This window comes from Marmota flaviventris, chromosome 2 (genome assembly GCF_047511675.1).
Source record: "Marmota flaviventris isolate mMarFla1 chromosome 2, mMarFla1.hap1, whole genome shotgun sequence".
In the NCBI taxonomy this organism is placed as follows: Eukaryota; Metazoa; Chordata; class Mammalia; order Rodentia; family Sciuridae; genus Marmota; species Marmota flaviventris.
Genome location: NC_092499.1, coordinates 122,908,544 through 122,928,435, shown reverse-complemented (window position 1 = coordinate 122,928,435; position 19,892 = coordinate 122,908,544). Strand labels below are relative to the sequence as shown.

The 19,892-nt window shown below is 42.9% G+C and overlaps 1 protein-coding gene across 2 annotated transcripts in view; it reads right to left on the bottom strand.

Annotated features, from left to right (window-relative positions):
- Positions 1-19,892, bottom strand: part of Tbc1d2b (TBC1 domain family member 2B) — a 72,816-nt gene that overhangs the window by 48,266 nt on the left and 4,658 nt on the right. For both annotated transcript variants that reach the window (XM_027923482.3, XM_071608540.1), the window contains exon 2: positions 6,562-6,715. In XM_027923482.3, coding sequence (XP_027779283.1) covers positions 6,562-6,715 — 154 coding nt within the window. The remainder of the gene's footprint in view (positions 1-6,561; positions 6,716-19,892) is intronic.

Below are 19,892 nucleotides of genomic sequence, written 5' to 3'. Positions count from 1 at the left end.
AAGTCCAGACACCACTAATCCTGCCCAGTCTCTAGCTACTTTGTCAGGACACTACTGCCCAGAGCCAGGGCTAGAGGCATCACCTACCTCTATAGTAACAAACACAGCAGGCCAAAGAGAAAGGATTGTGCTCTTAGAACAGGGCACGCACCATTTGTAAATGCGTATGTCAATCATGGGCACATGGGCAACGGAGGAAGCTCTACCCCTTCATTTCAGAGAAAGGTAAAATACAGTCCCAAAGGCTGGTCTTTCACAGACCCAACATGGGCAGAGCATTACAATACTAAACCGCACCAGGAAATAAACACAACCAACTGTACTCATTTCTGTAACCAGCCAAGTGTAGTTCTCTTCCTGTGTGGGCTGGCAGCAAGGCGACACACAACCCCTCTGCAGCACGGACTGTCAAATGCTCTGGTGTGGCAAAGCATCTATTACCAAGAAAACCCCAGACCTTGCAGCAATACTCAGCCCATCCTGGAAGAACTTCCTGAGGAAGCCAGGGGCTGGGGGGTGGGGTGCAGAAAGGGACTGGACCAGGGAAGCACAGTCTGCAGAATGATTTCTTAAACTCATTACTCAAAAAATAGGCTATTTCCTAGCTTAATACATTTTTTGCTGTTATTGTGATTTTTGTCTAGTTTTTGGTTTTTTAAAGACCAAGTGAGATTCACTTGACTGAAAGCAGAGCTGCTGGCTTCTCCTCAATGCGTGTACTAACATTAGCATTCAGGGAACTGCCTCGAGAAGGCCATTAAGGGAAAACAAACCAGGTCATGGCAACATTTCCTTGGAAGACTCTGAAGCGGATGGACTGGTGTTCAAGAATGTGTCCTTTGTCCTGCAGCAGAGTGGGGAGAGTCTGTGCTTGAAGGTGTTCAGTGTTTAGGCCTCCTCTGTTCTAACATTTTTAGATACCAAAGAGACCACTCCAAGGGTGTGTTAGACTACAGTGTCTACACCTCCTATGTCCTGATTCCAGTGCAGTGTCTAAGTTCAGTGACCCAGGAAGGCCTCAGCTTCTGCTGTGACTGACAGTCTCCTGTTTGTACCTGGCCTGTCTCTGTGAGGCCTCTCTCCCCTCCTGCTCCTACCCTGCTGCAGCAGTCAGGCCAGGCATTCTACTAGCAGCCTCTGCAGACAGCAGAACCGCAGGTCTGCAGCAACACCCAGGAAAGGAGGAAGAGCCCTGGGAAAGGGCAATCCATCATCCCCACCTGCCTCAGTCACCTCAACAGGTGGGGAGGACAGGACAGACTTAATCTGAAAAAGCTTTTTTTTTTTTTTTTAAATCAAAGTGACTTTTAATCCAGCTTGTGAAGGAGAAGTCAGGAGCAGCAAAGATATCTTCCAAGTGAGGATGTAGTGTGCATCCAAGCACCAAAAAGAGATGCAGCAAGCCCCTAGGTTCTGAGACCTCCCAGGACAGGCCAGCCCATGTGTCTAGTTAATGTTCCCTGTCTGTCTCCCAGCCCCACCAAGGACACAAATCAGTGAAAACCTGAGCCCTGAACTGATCCACCAACAGCTGCATACCTAGCACCTAGTTCAAAGGATAGATTCAAAACAAAAATCAGCAAAATGGTTGAATGAACAAATTAGAAACTTCAACTCTCTAACAAGGTATAGCAGGAAAGGCCTCCTGCGAGTTGAGGAAATTAGGAGGGAGGTAGCAGAGGTCCTTCAGTTCTCGACAGGTTATATGCACCGTCCCTTCTGACTTCCCTCTGGGCCACCTCCACTCGACAGACTCCCTGAGTTGGCAGAGACAGTACGTGACTCCACTGCTTCCCTCCCCTCTCTCCCGCCTTCCATTTCAGCCCCTAGACCTTCCCACAGACAATCCACCCCTACCTTCACCTGTACCAACTCCCATCCGGACCCAGGCTTAGGATCTCTCTACTGGACCAACCCTAAGCCTGTTCTGGATGGTATCCTCTCAGAACCTCTCCACTGGGCTTCCAGGTGCTCCTCCCAGACAGAGCTGGACTTTTCAGCCCATGCTGCCTCGAGAAGGCCGTTAAGGGAAAATCTCCCTCCAGCCTTCCTCCCATACACTCATACTCTTTGATGGCCTGACTTCCACAGAGGCTTCAAACCAGAAGGAACCTGGTCAGACAGCTCTTTGTTTCACAGTTGGGATGCCAAGAGCTCAAGATGCCCTGAGCTTTCTCCATTAAATCCTGGAGAAAAGACCTCTTGGAGACAATACTAGTGAATACTGTGACTTACACTTTAAAAAATCGCATGACATTGTATGGCATTTTACAAACAAGATGACAAAGCAGCAGCCTCCATGCTCACCTAAGGATGCCATGCAATAGCTGCTGCCTCACCAGTGCTGGCTGTGCACTTAGCCAGGGGCTTCCTTCTCACTGCCTGAGGCCCTGAACTGCGGAAGCTGCTGAGGAGTGAAGGGACAGCTCCTCCCCACCATTCTTCTGCTCCCACACAGTTGCTAAACGTGACAGTTAAACTACACGATGGGGCTGCTGCAGGGCAGGAAATGTGTGGTCAACCCTCAAACTATCTTTACAACACAATTTTGTGCAAGAAATATTGTCTGTATTCACACAGGTACTCAGGTATTCAGCCTACAGCAGTTTTAGTTGCTTTCATGCCCCTAACTCTCAGAAAATTGTGAGAAGAACCAGGTCTTATTATCCCCAACATGCTGGTTTATTGGTTCATGTAGGGAATGAGGTAAACACAATGGGATAGACATATGTTTTTTGTTTTGGTTTTGGTACTGGGGATTGAACCCAAGGGCGCTTAACCTCAGAGCCACATCCCCAGCCCTTTTTATTTTTTGTTTTGAGACAGGGTCTCACTAAGTTGCTTACAGCCTTGCTGGCTGTAAGTCTGGCTTCAAACCTGTGATCCTCCTGCCTCAGCCTCTTGAGCCACTGGCATGCGCCACTATCCGGCTAGACACGTTTTATAATGAGCTATTTGGATTCTGGCTACCCCATTCTCAACAGTTATGAAAGCGGGTAGACCACTGTTTTTATCTTTGCAAATTACTCCCTTTCAAAGGATTAGTTTGAAACTATCTATCCAAACATGGAAGACAATGGTGAATGGTGTTTGAGGCATGAGACACTTTGAGAGGTCAGGCTGCAGAAGGGAAGGAAGATAAAAAAGATGAAGCAACTACAAAGTCATCTCACTTTCTCATACTTGATTGACATAAAGCTGAAAATTCAACCACACAAGTAATAGTCCCTTACTCTGAAAACATAAATTCTAAAAAAACCAATAAGGTAGGCCATTATGTGACATTGTCAGCTCACTATCAAATACTCATTCCAGCTCTTACTTAGACCTTGATTTTGAGGGTGGTCAGGCACTAAAACACTGGGCTCCTCAGACTCCCTTCCAGCCATGTGACACAGTTCTAGCTAATGAGGCATAAGCTTAAGTTTTCTGGTAAAGCTATTATCCTTTTTGATATAGGTGCCACCACCAGGAGTAGGAAGCCTGAATAGGAGAGCTAGTATACTTTAAGGATGAAGAACACAGAGTTAGAAATAGCCTGGTCTTCTCAATGGTACTGGTGAGTTACTATTCCAGCCATGGACAGTCTATCATATTGTGACAAATAAATCCCTATCTCTAAGTCCTTGTGAGTCAAGTTTCCTATTAATGCAGCTGAATGAAATTTAACAATTTTCCCATTTATCCATTCAAAATTATACCACCACATGTATGCATGAGTGTGTGAGTGTGTGTGTGTGTATATGTATGTATGTATATATATATATATATATATATATATATATATATATATATATATATATATATATATATATATAAATCTTTACTTAGTAATTGGTTCCTTAGTTAGTCCTCAAGGAAAAACTATGAAGAAGGATGGACAAACTCCATCCCCCAGGCACGGTTTGCATTCTGGTACTGGAAGGAAAGTGACTTACTCAGAATATGGCTACCAGTTATTATCAGAACAACATCCTCAAGCCAGGCCCACAGGGCTTCTTCCACTAGATCAGATCTCCTTCCAAGATACTCAACTGGCTATCCATGGAAAGTGCAAATTCTCCCTATCTTCCCCCTTAGGTGCTAGAAGAGTCCTCATTGGTAACACCCATTAGACTACAAATAAAAGTGTCCTGAACAACAGGCTGACTAGGAGATAAGAGCAGGAAAATTGTTTTTTATGCAAATCAGAGTTACAAAGATCATTCATAAGTTCTAGCTAGTTAACATAGTTAAGCTATGTTGAAGAGATCACTACGAGCAAAGTGTCAGGGCATTACAGGGCACTGCCACATAATAAACTATTTCTTATCCAGTTCTTCTCTCTGATGATGAAGAAGCTAAAATACAGCCTTTTCTTCTTAACTTCCTTCTTTTGGTTTTTTTCACTTCCTCAATAACTAAAGTCTTGAGAATGGCCCAGTGGCTTAAAGTTTCATTATTTGTTCTTAGAAGCTATCTGAAAATTGGTAGGAGTCTAAAGTTACAGTCATTTCTACACATACACCTTCAAAGGCACTCTATAGTACTTTATCAGGCAAAGTCCAAAATTCCAAGGACAGCTATCAAGGAAGGCTCTCCCAGGTCTGGGGGGGGGGGGGGTTGGGTGTGCCCCAGGCTTGGCTCACTGATCCCTGCAGCCACACTCACCTACGATTCCATGGAGGCCCTATGTTCCAGCTCTCTTGCCATGTCTCCCTTCCTCTATTTATCTGGTTTAATCCTGGTCTTCACATCCTCAGAGAAGCCCCCAGTTACCCTGAAGTTATGTTCAACCCATGCATGGGCCCAGGGTTCCCTGCTCTCCGCTTCCCCACACTAATCTCTCACTTTTCTTTACATGACCACCATGCTGGACTAGAAACATCAGGAGAGGGGAGACCAGGCCCCTAATATCAAATGGCACAAACTCTAAATTCCCACTCCTACAGTTCCCAAAACAAACAAAGGGAACTCAGAGATGGGCTTCAGAGGTTTTCTCTGGCTCCCTAGCCTCAGCATTTGGGCTTGAAAGAAGGCAGGGTAGGTGTTATAAAGAGACTAGGACTAGGTGCTACCTCCTTTCAGTGTAACATCTCTGAGTCTTTGCTAGAGAGAAGCATTTTATGTCCCCAGAGTAAAGGAACAGAGACATATTGAGTTCTTTCTGTGCCAAAGGCATGAGCCATGATCACAAGGGCTGCCAGTTCCCCTACAGGGTCTCCAAGTGTCCCAAGTCACTTGGGAACTGAATTATTGAGCTTCTTTCCATGAAAACAGTAGCTTTTTAAACACTTAACCTTTAGTGAGTAGACTCCTGAACTAAACAGAGAGGGGCATAAACTTGAACATGAAGGCATCACTTCATTTCCTGGTGTAGTCAGAGTGCTAAGACATGCATGAAAACAATGTGTTTCTCAGGAAAACACATCCACAGGTACACAGTGTAGTAACTTTTCAATGACCAGAAGATTAGCCTGCTGACAAACACTGTGACTAGCAAAATCAAGGCTTGCAAATTTGGAGAACTGTTAAAGTCTGAGAAGGCATTTGTTTCTGGAACAAATAGTTGCACATGAACTAACACCACAGGGAACTTGAATGTAGACCTATGTTCTGCAACTCAGAAGGATCTCTGGATTTATGAAGTATGAACCACGTTTCTTTATAAAGTTAGAGCCAAGCCTGACTGGCTTAAGTTTTACTGTACACTCCTTTGTGTCCTTCAAAACTGCTAGTATGATAGCCTGGCTTTTATAGGCCTCATGTGAAGGTTCAGGATCCTGTTTTTTTCTGGGCCTACTCTTCTCCCTACAAGATAAGAGGGGGCCATAGAAACAGTCCCATTGGTACAGTTTTTGTTGGGAGCAGGGAAGGTGGGAAGATGAGATGGTCAGCAAACAACTGTCCCATTCTCTCTAAAGGGCTCAATACAGCCTAAAGACGTGAGAAGACCATGGGGTTTTTAATTTATGATATTCAAATATAAAAGTATATTACCTCTACATTACAAATGGTCAGGAATTATTTTGAGTTATAAAAATGCTATGAATCTGCCAGGTGTACAAAAAAAGTATAAATTCAATATAAAATAAAATCAATGTCTGAGAGTTAAATTCTTCTTAAGAAATACTAGAAAACTGCAAATGGAATGCTCTGAGAATACCTTCCCAGTATACACAAACTGTGAACACTAGTGAATCTGCCCATGTATGAACATGTGGGCCTGAGTACTTCATTTCATATATAGTAGGGAACAGGCTGGCCCTGATGTCAGAACTGAGGGTTTACTCTATGGCATCTGCAACTTCAGCTATGCACATGTTGGCCTCTGCCCCATCATGGGCAACATGCTTGGCATTGGCCTTGCCTGGCTCCAAGTTATCATTACCTTGAATTTGACTCCATACCTGGAAGCACTCAGTAACTATGACATGCTGCCCATTCAAAGGGATCAGAATTGTGATTTTCACTCTGTATTCATCTTGCTAACTTGTATTCCTCTGTATTCTTTGCTAACGTGACTTATTGTACAAACAGCTATACCCAAAGAATTGACAAGTCCGTCCGTTTATGCCTTACCTGTGTTATCTCTGGCTACAAGACCCTTGGGGAAATCTCCAGGAACTGGAGAAGTGCTGCTGTCCCATTTCACCATGTCAAGGCTGTTGCAATATTCCCATCTTTTCTGCTGAAGCTCCTGTAACCAGTAAGTCATGAGTTGACGATTAGGAGCCTAGAAAGAGGAAAGGGAGATAATGTGTTACAGCTACCAATAAGATGAAGAGTTTTTAAAAAGTCTGTCTCTTAAAGGTGTATTAAGAATTGTAATGCATAAATAAATTAATTAAAATAAAAAAGTCTGTCTCTTGAGTACAGACTGTGCACCTTGCCATATGAAAGAATGAGGTAAGAAGAGAGCAAAGACATTTCAGTTACAAGACTGGTAGCTTTTGTTTTGGTGAAGCAAATAGTTCTAACAAAGATTTTAACGCAATAATTTTTTTAAAAAATTCTAATGTTAGGGAATGATACACTATAACACAGTCCTCAAAGAGTTTTAGGAAGGGGCTGGGATTGTGGCTCAGTGGCAGAGTGTTTGCCTCGCACATAAAAGGCACTGTGTTTGATCCTCAGCGCCACATAAAAATAAATAAATAAAGGTATTGTATCCATCTACAACTAAAAAATTATTTTTAAAAAAAAGAGTTTTAGGAAGAATTAACAACCCTGCTTCTCTTTCACTGTAATCACCTAAAAAATTCTATCTCAAGAAATCAAATTTTATATAGATATGGGTGGTATCCTTGCCAAATCACATCAAATAATGACATTTAAATTCTTCCAGCATCTGAAAGAGTAAATTACAAATTAAACTAGATAAAACTACAAATTAAAAACTAGATAGCACACCTACCAGTGTGATTAATATTTTAAAAAGCTGACAATACCAAGCACTAACAAGGACATGGAGTAACTAGAACTTTCAAAAACTGCTAGTAGGGATCTAAAACGGGGCAGATACGTTAGTGAACAGTTTGACAGCTTGTTATAAAGTTAAACACGCCCTTACCAAGTGACCTGCAATCCCCTCCTACATATACACCCAAGAGGGAATAAAACATTCACATAAAACACTCATATGTGAACGTTTATAGAGGTTTTATTCATAATCACCAAAAATCCCAAACAACCTATAATGCGCTTCATCTGGCCAGTGGAAAAACAGACTGATAAATCCATATAAGAGAATACTACCCAGCAGTAAAAAGGAGGGAACCACCGATACACACAACATGCAAAAAAAAATGAAATGCACATTGCTGAGTGAAAGAAGCCAGACCCCAAAGTCTACATACTGTACGACTCCATCTATGTGACGTCTTAAAATGGCAAAATTACAAGTACAGGAAACAAATCTGGGCTTTCCAGAGGTGGGAGTGGTGATGAGGCACCAGCAGAGAATTCAGGGTGATGGACCCCTCCCACATCAGGAGTGTTGTATAGAAATGACTCCAAGCACTGGTCCAAACCCACAGAACTGTAGACCACTAAGAGTGAATCTCATTTGCAACATAAGTATGTTTTCAAAAAGTCAACTAAGAGACAGAAGAACCCAAAATGATGAACCTAGTTATAAATAAGCAAACCAGATGGAAGGTGTGGGTCACAGGTCTCCAAGCTGCCCCGGGCAAAGGAGCCCCAAGAAGAAGAAAGGCTGCATGGCCCGACCTCATCAACACTGGCATCCAGTGGTGAACAAATATCAGGTGTAGTGGTACCTAGATCAAGGCAATGCAGAGACCTGCTCTGCAGGACTAATAGCAAGTGACAGATCTAGGACCAAACTGCTTCTGTCTATAATCACAGGACAACCTCTGGGCACTACTGGCTAAAACCTGGGGTCTTTTTAGTAAAGTCTGCATACCTGGCCGAAGGCAGAAAAAAAAAATCTACTCTAGAATCTCTGGGTATGTATGGAAAATTCTTCCAACTCTCAGCCCAGCTCTCATTTCACTCACTCATTCAATCAATATCTACTGAGCACCTGTCAAGTAGTTGGAATGGAGCTCAGCCTAAGAAAAAGCAAGCAAGTCAGCCGTTCCCATGGTATGCTGAGTGCTAGGAGTGGGCAGTGGGTAAGGCGGGACTGGCCTACCTGTAGAATACTGAGGAGGGACACCTGGCACCTGCAGGTTCGAAAATTTCAAAGTAGCAGCTTAATGTCTATCTTCTCCAATAAACATCAACTCAAAAATGTCTTCATTTCTGTTACATCTAGCCCAGTGACAGACACACAGTAGAATACTTGCTTATTGAATAAATAAGTAAAGGGATAGATGAACAAGTCAGGAGGTAATATAGGAGCCTATTCTTAAAGAGGAAGCAGGCAGCAGGCAGAAGGACCACGGAACAAGAAGAGTTCCAGGAGGGGAGAAGAGTATCTGCAAAGGCCAAGGCTAGACAGAGTGATGTGGGGAGCAGAGCAGGAGGCCTCCACCCACCCCAGGGACGAGCAGGCCTTTCTAGGGCACAGGGACTCCACAGGAAATGGCAAGGATAGACAATACCACCACTGCTGAAGATGGTGGGGGCAGGGGACAGGCTTGGGTAGGGAAGGAAGCTTAGTTCAGACCCAGAAGCAATAAGATCACATGGGAGACCCACAAACAGCCGCCTGGAGCAGCAACTGGTAGCAGGATATATGGCAGGGGCTGGGCGTGGCCCTGGGGTGGGCAAAGAGAATTCAATCATCCCCACAGGAGGGGACCGGGAGACACTATGGTATCCAAAATCAGAGCCCAAGCCCCCCTAGTTCTCCTCCCTCCTTCCTCAGGCCCAGGAAGGGAAGTGACTTGTTCAGGTCACTCAGTGAAGTCAACAACAGAATCAGCACTGAGACTCCCCCCACCCCATCTGCTAATTTAATCCTCAGCTCAGAGGCAGGTATAAATTTGGAAGTGGGGGCTGTGCTCTGGCCATCCTACCAGCTCCCCTGCCCCAGCTCTTCCAAGCCTGTCCTGGGGAAAAGACCAGGGCAAGGTGTACCTTCTGCTCTAGCCAGGAGGTACCAGGCACTTGCTCTACTTCCCCTCCTCCAGCCTGCACATGCTTCTGTGTTTCTACTTGTGCTCAGGCGCACAATCTGCTCAGAAAACTTGGCATAAACCCACTGGGTGAATCCCTTACCAACTCTCTAGCTATCTCTTGCAAGTAGGCAACATGAAAAATCAGCTTTTTATAAGAAAAAAAATTTTTTCCCCTTTCAATATGAGTATTAAATCTAACTGGGAACAATTAGTAACCTCTTAGTCATCTTTCACTGATTTCTGAGCGCGCGTGCACACACACACACACACACACACACCCTTTTAGATCACATACCTTCAATATCTGACATATGAGCCAGGCATGGTGGCACACACCTGTAATCCCAGCAACTAGGGAGGCAGAAGCAGGAAGACTGTGAGTTCAAACCCGGCCTCAACAACTTAGCAAGGTCCAGAGCAACTCAGTGAGACCCTTGCTCCTAATAAAATATAAAAAAGGGCTGGGGATGTGGCTTGGTGGTTAAGTGTCCCTGGGTTCAATCCTTGGTACCAAAAAAAAAACACTGACATATGATGCTTGCAGATATCTAGTCAAAGAGGTGGGCAGAACCACACTGAGATTGTTTTTTTAACCAGACCTTTCAAATTACTAGAAATCCCTAGAAGAACCCTAACTTCAGGTTTCAATAAGCTAGTGAAAGGCTGCTAGGGGCGAACTGCTGGCTCTGGGTGTCTTATTTGGGAGGTGGAAGAAGCTCCCAAAGGACCTACCTTTAGGGAGCTGAAACCAAAGACAGAAACACAGGAATGAGAAAAAACAAAACACAGCAAAACCAACAGAAATTAGAAAGCTTCTGTGTTTTCCCTTCAGTATCTTTCTAAAAGAGGAACTGACTGCAATTTGGCCTTGCTTAGTCCTGATTTTAGATGTGTCATCACAAACTAGTCTCTCCCTGGTCCTGCTCCTTAGTCTAGATTGCCCTGTTGTACACGTATCACCTAATGAAATATTTTGGATACACTAAATTAAATAAAATATATATTAACATTAATTTTTCCTGTTAATATGGCAATTTGAAAATCTGAAAGTGTATATGCAGCTCTCATTGTATTTTTTATTGAACAATACTGATTTCCATCATGATGGCAAATGTTAAAATACCAGTTCAAATATGGCACCAATCCCAATATAAGATACCAAGCCAAATATCTTGGAAAGCCTTTCTAGATATCTCTTACACAGATGAATGCATGTCCCAAGGGATGGAGAGGGCAGACAAGGACTGGGTATCACGTGACACCCCAGCTGTTCCCACAAGCCTTTCTCCCCAGGCCTCCAGAAGCCTGCTCAAGTTTGGGTGAGTCAGGCCCTGGCCACCTGTCCCTTCTCTTGGACCCAAGGATCTCCCTGTCCTCCAACCCCATCTAGCTCTCAATGTGGTGCTCAGAAAAATATCACAATAAAGTCATTTGATTACAAGTTAGTTCATTTCAGCACACACTCATTCAGGGACCACTCCCAGTAGGAGATGTGTTGGGGGGAGGGTGAGAGCAATCCAGCAGCATCATACACAGGGAGTAGGCTACATCACCTAGCCACACTCTCCAAGAACCACCACTTTACCTAAGCTTGTTTATTCCCTGGCAAAGAATCTTCGCCTATCAAAACTCAGTACAATTTTAGAAGCTGTAATACACTCATCTTAGTTGACCCACAATCTCATTTCTAGAAATCTGTATAAAATGATCCAAAAGGAGAAACAGGGAAAATGCCATGTACATAGAATGTTTGTTCATTCACCTCACAAATGTTTATTTGAGCCTAGCTTAGACCAGGTTCAGCAGTTAGCACTAGGGACACAGAATTGGATGAGACCTGTTCAGTTCCTGACACTGAGAGGCTCCCAGTGAGAAAACACTTTCTTCCATCCAATAATGAATAATGAGAAACATATTCACAAATACATCAATATTAAATGCTCAGATAAATAATTAAGAAATCCTTGTGCATTATATGACCTCATTAAATATACAGTCAAACCAGACACAGTGGCACATTCCTATAATCCCAGTGACTCAGGAGGCTGAGGCAGGAGGATTGCAAGTTCAAAGCCATCTTCAGCAACTTAGTGAGGCCCTCAGCAACTTAGGGAGACCCTGTTTGAAAATAAAAAATAAAAAGGGCTGGGGATGTGGCTCAGTGGTTAAGTGCTCCTGGGTTCAATCCCCAGTACTAAAAAAGAAAAAATAATGATGGGTGATGGCTTTGTGTTACCAAATAATTAAGCATATTACAAAGCCACAATAATTAGAGTGGTATTATCAACAAATAAAAATATAGGATTAATAGGTAAAGAATATTTTAGGTAACATTTCCAATGACACCACTGGGGTAAGTAATAATTATTAAATAATGGTATTAGGACAACTGAGCAAACATGCAGAAAGAGAGAACATTATCATGAATTATGTCCTATGTTAGAAACCTGTCATAATAGAAAATGTACTCAAATTTGATTCAAATATGTAATAAATCAATGAATAAAAACGACTAGATGAATGAATTAATGAACTAAATAAATTGATGAACTGAATAAAAACCATTAAATTATGAGAAGAAAATGGTTATATAATTTGTTTCTCTTTCCACCTCCTGCAATAACAGTTGCTTAGATTTTCATCACATTGTAAGGAGATGAAGGGATGGTCTTACTTTAAGTGGCAGAGGAGAAATTCACAGTGGAAAGTTTTAGCAGAGATCTTCAGAAAGCTAACACTGAAGTACCATCAGCAGTCATGGGATTCCCACTTGGAAGATGAACACCACTTGCACTGCAGCACGGTGCGTAAGAAAAACAAACCACTCTTTTTAGGATTGAGCCCCAAATCCAAAGCTGGCAGGGCAGATACTTCAAACCATAAGCCACCAGCTGCTTCTCCCATGAGCAGCCCTAGGCTGCTGGCTCTAGGCTGAGAAGCATGAGGAGTCACATTTTCAAAGGGCTGATACTTCTCCCCAGCAACACAGAAGAAACTGCTGTCCTCACATTTCTATTTTCTTGGAACGGAAAGACCTTTCTAAACCCTCAAAGAAAGCAAGCAAAGAAAATGTTTGTGTGTCTAAAAACACCATAAATGAATTAAAGGACAATAACAAACAGAGTAAAAGACAACACAACGTCCAAGTCCCTGAGCACAGTGTGGAATTCCATATCGCCACAGCTTTGCAGGGGCTCCTGGCTCTGCCCGGACCAAGAGAAGTCCTGCTTGCTGGTAAGCAACTATTCATCTTTGTATTTTAAAATATACATTTCAGACTCTTATTTCAAATAATAACCTACATTTGCTATGAAGAACTTGGAAAACAAAGAAAATATAACATAAACATAACCATATCTCCAGAATTAACCTCTATCAAAACTTTGGTGTGCTTTGTTCCACCCATAAATATCTTTCTACCCATAAATATCTACACCAATTTTCTCAATAAAATTCGAATAATATAGACTTTTCCATGATCTATACTTGCATATTAATAACATTATAAGACACTGTTCATTAACAATTACTGTGTGCCAAATACTAAGCTTTCATTTTACACATACTGTCATTTAACCCTCATAACAATCTCTGAAATAGTATCCTCTACTTGCCCACAGATCCCGGAGCCTAACTGCCTGGCTTCAGATCCCAGCTCTGACACTTGCTAGTTGTGTGAGGCAAGCTACTTAATCCTGACCTCAGATTCCTCATTGGTAAGACAGAAATAATAAAAATGTAGTCCATGGTGTTGTTATGAGGATTAAGAGAGCTAACGTGGGTTAAGCTCAGAAGAATGCTTGGCACACAACAAGTACTCGTTAAGTATCAACCATAGGTCTTATCGCTCTTTCCCAAGATCTCACAGTCAGCTGCACAGTCGAAATCCAAACCAGGTCTGCAGTGTTTGCTACCAAGGAGAAGGATGAGAGTGTGTGTCCAAAACAAAATCCATTCTCAGCACTTCATCAGGAATCACAAGTTCCTCTATGTTTTTTCTCAAAATACTTAAATGCTAACAGCCTCAACCAATGGCAAGGCTCAATTTAAAACCCCTTAAGTTTGTTGGTTCGGGGGCAAAGACAACTCCCATACCAGAGGCTGTGCCTCCGTCAGTGCAGGAGTTCCTCTGAATTAAGAAGTTCCATCAGAATTAGTGGGGTCAGTGTGGTATCTCTGAGTTAGAGAGAGCAAAGACCATAAGGTGCTTCCACTGGCAGCTGTTAGCCACAATTCTACTCTAAGGACACATTTAAAAAAAATAGACTGCAGCAAGCAATAACAAGGCCATACAAGAAGGGAGAGCAAGAGTGCTCCAGCACAGTAGACTCCCCAGGACTCCTGTGCATGAGGACTCCTTGTCAGTGTCCCACACTCATAGCCCCTGGCACTGTCCTGATCCTCCTACTCCTGGGCCTCTGCAATAGCATCCTAACTGTTGACTAACAGTTGATATCTGTTGACATCAACAGTTGATAACTGTTGTTATTAACAGTTTTGTTGACAACAAAGAAGTCTTATAGTCCCATACTTAAAGCCCAATGCTAAGCAATTTGGCTTGGTAATGGAGCCTATGCCAACCCACACTCCATAGGACCATAACCTTTCTCCCACATGACAGGCACTTACATGAGCAGGCAAAACCCTGCTCCCACTGCACCAACTCACATCTAGCAAACTGCTGCTTGCCCCTCAAAACCCAATTGGAACACCCCATTTATGAAGCCATCAGTGTCCCTTATAGAACCAATTACTTATTCCTCCAACATTTTATATATGATGCCACCTCAGTCATCCACTTAGGAGGATAAACTCTGGGTTCCTCCCCAAAGCGTCAAGCCCCGCCATGTTTTTAAGCCAGGAGAACAGCATAAGCAGCAGTCATGACAGGCCACAGAAAGGAGAACACACACACACATACAGGAGGGTTAAGTCTGCCTAGCTCAAAGGGAGCAATGCCAACTGCGTGGATAATTTTACTCACTGGTATTTCTAAAAAGGATACAATGGCTGCTCATAATGAAGGAATTCCTGTTTTGAAACTTGAGGGAGGATATCTGGATTTCCAAGAAATGTCTAAGGTACTTCTTCCATAAACAATTAAAAAAAAAAAGTTTATAACTCAGGAGCAGTGGCACACACCTGTAATCCTGGCAACTCCAGAGGTTGACGCAAGAAGATCCCAAAATTCAAGGTCAGCCTCAGGAACTTAGCAAGGCCCTAAACAACTTATTGAGACCCTGTCTCAAAATAAAAAATAAAGAGAGCTGAGGATGTATGTAACTCAGTGATTAGTGGTTAAGCAGCCATGGGTTTACTCCCCAATACCAAAAAAAAAAAAAGTGTTAAGTATATTGTATGCAGCCTGATAATACAAAATTCATATGGAAAAACAGACTACAACCCCAGATCTGATAAATAACTTTAGGTTCCAAATTGTCTTTGAATGTTTCAAAATCACGAGGCTGGAAACAATCTCAAGGGATCTGGCTCAGCACCAATGGAAAAAAAATGTATTTCTTCCCTTGGAAGATTTTGAAATCTTCTGTTTCAGCTCAGCAGCAGACACCAAGAAGGCAAATAATACTGGATCTTCTACTCTTTGGAAGACAGAATATAATTTCACAAACCTCCATTCCTCTAGTGGACAGAATAAATTCTCATTCTGTATCTTTTTAAATTAATACCTTAAAATTAATATTTTCATATATTTTATTAAAATAATATCCTGAATTCTAACCTAACTGCTTTTCAAAAATTGAGCAAAACCCATGCCTCAAGTCAATTTCCCTGCACACTGAGTCCGGTGATAACTGTTCCCTGAGAAGATGCCAAACTTCTACACACTCTGGGAGGTACCTGCTGGGGAGTTGTGTCAGCTCTAATACTCAAGCAGCCCCCTTTAAAAAGCAAACACCTGGAGAAAAAAGCCATTTTTAAAAAATATTTTTAGTTGTAGATGGATACAATATTTAATTTATTTTTATGTGGTGCTGAGGATCAAACCCAGTGCCTCACATGTGCTAGGCAAGTGCTCCACCACTGAGCTACAACCTCAGCCCCAAAAGCCGTTTCTTAAGCCTATCTTCAGCTAATACTTTTTTTTTTAAGCTCTTAACCATTTAGAGATGAGAAACCATGAGTAATGGACTAGAAGACAGCCTACAACTGAACAAAGAAAAACAAATGTGAGCTCACAGGAAAGGGGGGCAGTAAAGACAACTGTGCCCAGGCTGTCCACCAGGGATGGGCATGGACTTTGGTAGGATAAGGGCAAGGACAAGGCCCTGGCCAGCCCTTCCCTACAGGAAACGTGGTAGCCTGTTAAAATGCTTTCTGTTTCAGAGAGAAAGGGAGCACAAGGCCTCCAAGTGACCACAGGGCTACATTCCTATGGCTCCTTATCAGCTCTGCCATTGCACAATACTGGAGGGTCAGGGTTTTATGAGCTCAGGACAAAAACTCCTGCAGCCACAACCAGTGGCCTACTGAACAACTCTGCTCCATCTCTGCTTGCTCCACACACGCAACACTGCATTACTCTGTTTTCATGTTTTTTAACTTAAAACTAAGACAAAAGAATGACTGCCTTACTATGAAGTTTTAGGAGGTGGGGTGGGGAAGGGCAGATTGAAGGTTACACCCATCAGAGGCTCTGGGGCAGCAGAGTCTGGTAGCAGAAACCTGCCTACCTTTTCACTGAACTGAAAGGTATGTGCGGGAGCAATGCTGATTTCTAATGTCTTTTAAGAGAGAGTTAGTGGCAGGGGAGCGTCAAATGGTTCTCCTACATCATTTGGTCACCCATGGGCTTTGGGTGAAAACTGGGGACACAGTACTTACCAACTGTTTGATGGTGGCATTCATTATAATTCACTTAAGAAACATTCAAATATGCCAAACAATCACTATTTCCTTCCAGAAGCTTCCTTCTAAATACCCATGCAGAAGCCCCAGCACAGGAATCAGGCACCTCAGTGTAAATAGAGAATTGTGCCCCAAACCATTGATCTGGAGCATAGATACTGAGTATGCAAAGAAGATCTGCAGCTACAACCACAGACAGCTCCCTTAAGGATAAAGGGTTCACACTTCACTGGTCTCCACCCACACAGTTTAGTTATTTCTAGTCCACTTAGAAAGCTACCATCACACAGGGTCAAAGAGAACCACCATTCAGGATCCAGAGAAGAGTAGTTTCTCAAGGAGGGGCCACAGAGGGCTGTAGCAGAAGAGCTGGGATGCTGGGTGAGAACACAGATTCCCAAGGCTCATCCTGGCCTACCAGCCACAATCTATAGGACAGGAACTCCACATTCCGCATTTTTAACACCATCCTAGAGACTTATTTTTTAAGCTTAATTTGAGAGCTATAATTCTGAGATGTTCTTTTCAAAGGACAGAAATAAAAAAGTAATATCAGCATGCTACCTCTGGGACAGCATCCATGAGATAGCTGAGTAAACTGTAAAGCTTAAAAAACTGGTTCCCTTCCAAGGTTGGTGTGTATGCTCCAGCTGATCACCAGGGACCTGCTTCCTCTGGTGAACATCCCACCCCAAAGAGATGAGCCAGGGAACCCTCACTAATGTTTCCTATCAGGCGGGTCCACTTATGCCATACATTTCCAATCTTCATGAAACTAAACTTCTTAAATCTATGACCCAATATAAACTAATCAGATACATGACTTGAGTATCTGTATATAATAACTAAAAACAGAATAACCTAACTTCCCACTAACAGACTAAGATACATATATGAAACAAATATTATCAAACTGCTGGGTTTAGTGTCAGGGTTGTCACTAACTAGCTGTGGGCCTCAGTTTCCTCACTGTATCATGCAGGGGGAGGGTAGGCTGATCTCTGAGGTCCTTTCCAGTTCTGACCTTGGGATAATGACCCTCAAAGCAAAAACAACAAATGACTTCCTCCAGCTCAGAGTCACTTAATGATAATGCCCTCCTGACACCTAGAATAGGCACAGGACAAACTTCCTAAGGACAGAGGCAATGCATGAATCCTGCTGGATGCTCTTCAGAGGCTTGCTCTATAAGGCCTGTGGGGTGAATGGCTGGTTGGCTGTATCACATTAAGAAACCTGGACCACTTTCTCTGTAAGCAGTCACACTGAACCTTAGAGAGCTGGAAAGGGAAATGAAAACTGGGCTTGCTGCCTAGAAATAATTCCCATAATCCAAGATCAACATCCCTGATAACACTTGCCTGCCCACCTCCAGTTATCCAACACTCATCAGGACAAAGTCCTGCCTGGGGGCAGTCTGCTTAAGGAAGGTTGCCCCTTCTAGTGGACTGACCCTGGGAAAAGGCAGAAGGGGAAAAACCCAAAGGATCCAAACTCCCAAACCCTCCTTTCCCACCAGATTCCAGTTCCCCCACACAACAAATCTCTGCAGAAATTAAGCAAATGGCAAGCCTACAAACTCATTAAAAGATGCTGACTCTCATCTTCCTGGGAACACATCTTGCTGACCCAAGAGGAACTAAGTCTGTGTGTGAGCAGCTCCACAATTATTCCAAAACCTACCAGCTTCCCTACCCCAACTTCTCAAGGGAGTTTTTCTCGATAAAATCAGTCACAAAGATATCTCCAATTCCACAGTGCTCACAGAAATTATTATATAAACCACAGACTCCTAGCGCTAAGCCATATACAAATTAATATTTTACATAAAAGATGTCCCTCCCTCCCCCTCATTTATTATGGAGAGAAACCAGACCTCTCCCAGAACCTAAAAAAAAAAAAAAGCAGTTACTTGATATTTGCTTCCCGATGCTGAATACTAACAAACATGGTCTCTCTACAAAAATTTTTTCAATGCTCTTACAATTCTTCAATTATATCAGGTGCTAAGCTATTTAAAATTTTTTAACACTAGATTTTTAAATCAATGGGAAATTTTCACTGCTGAATCTGCAGCAAGATAACACTTGCTAAATAGATGAACATTGAAAACCTCCCTTTGACCATGAAATGAGAGTACATAACCCACCTCACACCCACACCCACTCTCTCCAAGAAGACTTGAGGGCTCAAAGTACTCATTTAGCCAACAAACATATTCTGAGCAGCTAATATGTGCCTGGCATCCCTCTAAGCATTAAAGAAAGACACAGAAGAGAACTACACAGAGAAAAAATGTCTCCCTTATGGAGTTTATGCTCCAAGGACACAACATCAGATGCTCAGAGAAAGGATTAGACCATATCAAGGAGCAAAACCATCCTGAATCTTTGGTCAGTTCAGGGTTTCCTGTACTACCTACTGAGCAACTGCTTACTAGGTGATCATGAAAACCGCAGTCTCTTCAACCGACATCTCAGCTTCCGGTCTCTCAAAAGGCTTCATGCGCATACAAGTGCCCAGGGTCTTCACTGAACTGACTACCCTTGGTAGAGGATTTATAAAATGCCAGCTGGAAGCATCACCACTCCCCAGTTCACATTTCTATATTGCATTTACTCTATGAAAGCAAACAAAACCCAGCTGAGAACTGGTCTGATAGGATTTAGAGAAATGCTATTCAAATGTCATTAAGCTCTCACTATAAAATCTTTCCCAATCAGAATCAAAAGTTCCCAATCAAAACTCCTTTCCTGCCGGGTACAGTGGCACACGCCTGTGATCTCAGGGCTTGGGAGGCTAAGGCAAGAGGATCACAAGTTCAAAGCCAGTCTCAGCAAAAAGTGAGGCACTAAGCAACTCAGCAAGACCCTATCTCTAGATAAAATACAAAATAGGGCTGGGGATATGGCTCAGTGGTCAAGTGTCCCTAAGTTCAATCCCTGATACCAAAAAAAACAAAAACAAAAACAAAAACAAAAAAAAACCCTCCTTTCCTTCCTACTGAGAGTCATACAACAGAAGGGTTTGTCTCTTCCTTTCATGGTGGAGGTTATTTTTTATATTCTGTTCAACTGGAGACGGGAAGGTTACAACCCAGTGGCTAATGCGTAAAGGCATGTGACCAAAGAGACTTGTCCATCTCCTCAGAAACCTCAATGATGTAAGAATTGGTACTCTTCTACCCTGAATGCATTTGACCACTCCCTCCATTTCTCAAGAAATATTTATCTCTAAAAGGAAGGAAATTGGCAACGTGCACATTAGCAAAGCAAGCGGGCCATGAGAAAAGTCGGTGAAGGCAGCCATCAGGAATACTCAGGAAAGGGAGAGGGGGCACTAATCCCATTCATGAAGGTCCAGCAGAGGGGGACGGGACCCAGCCACACAAGCCCTCCAGAGCCAGCTTCACAGACCTCAGCATCTGTGAGACTAAGAAACAAAGGTGTTTAAGAA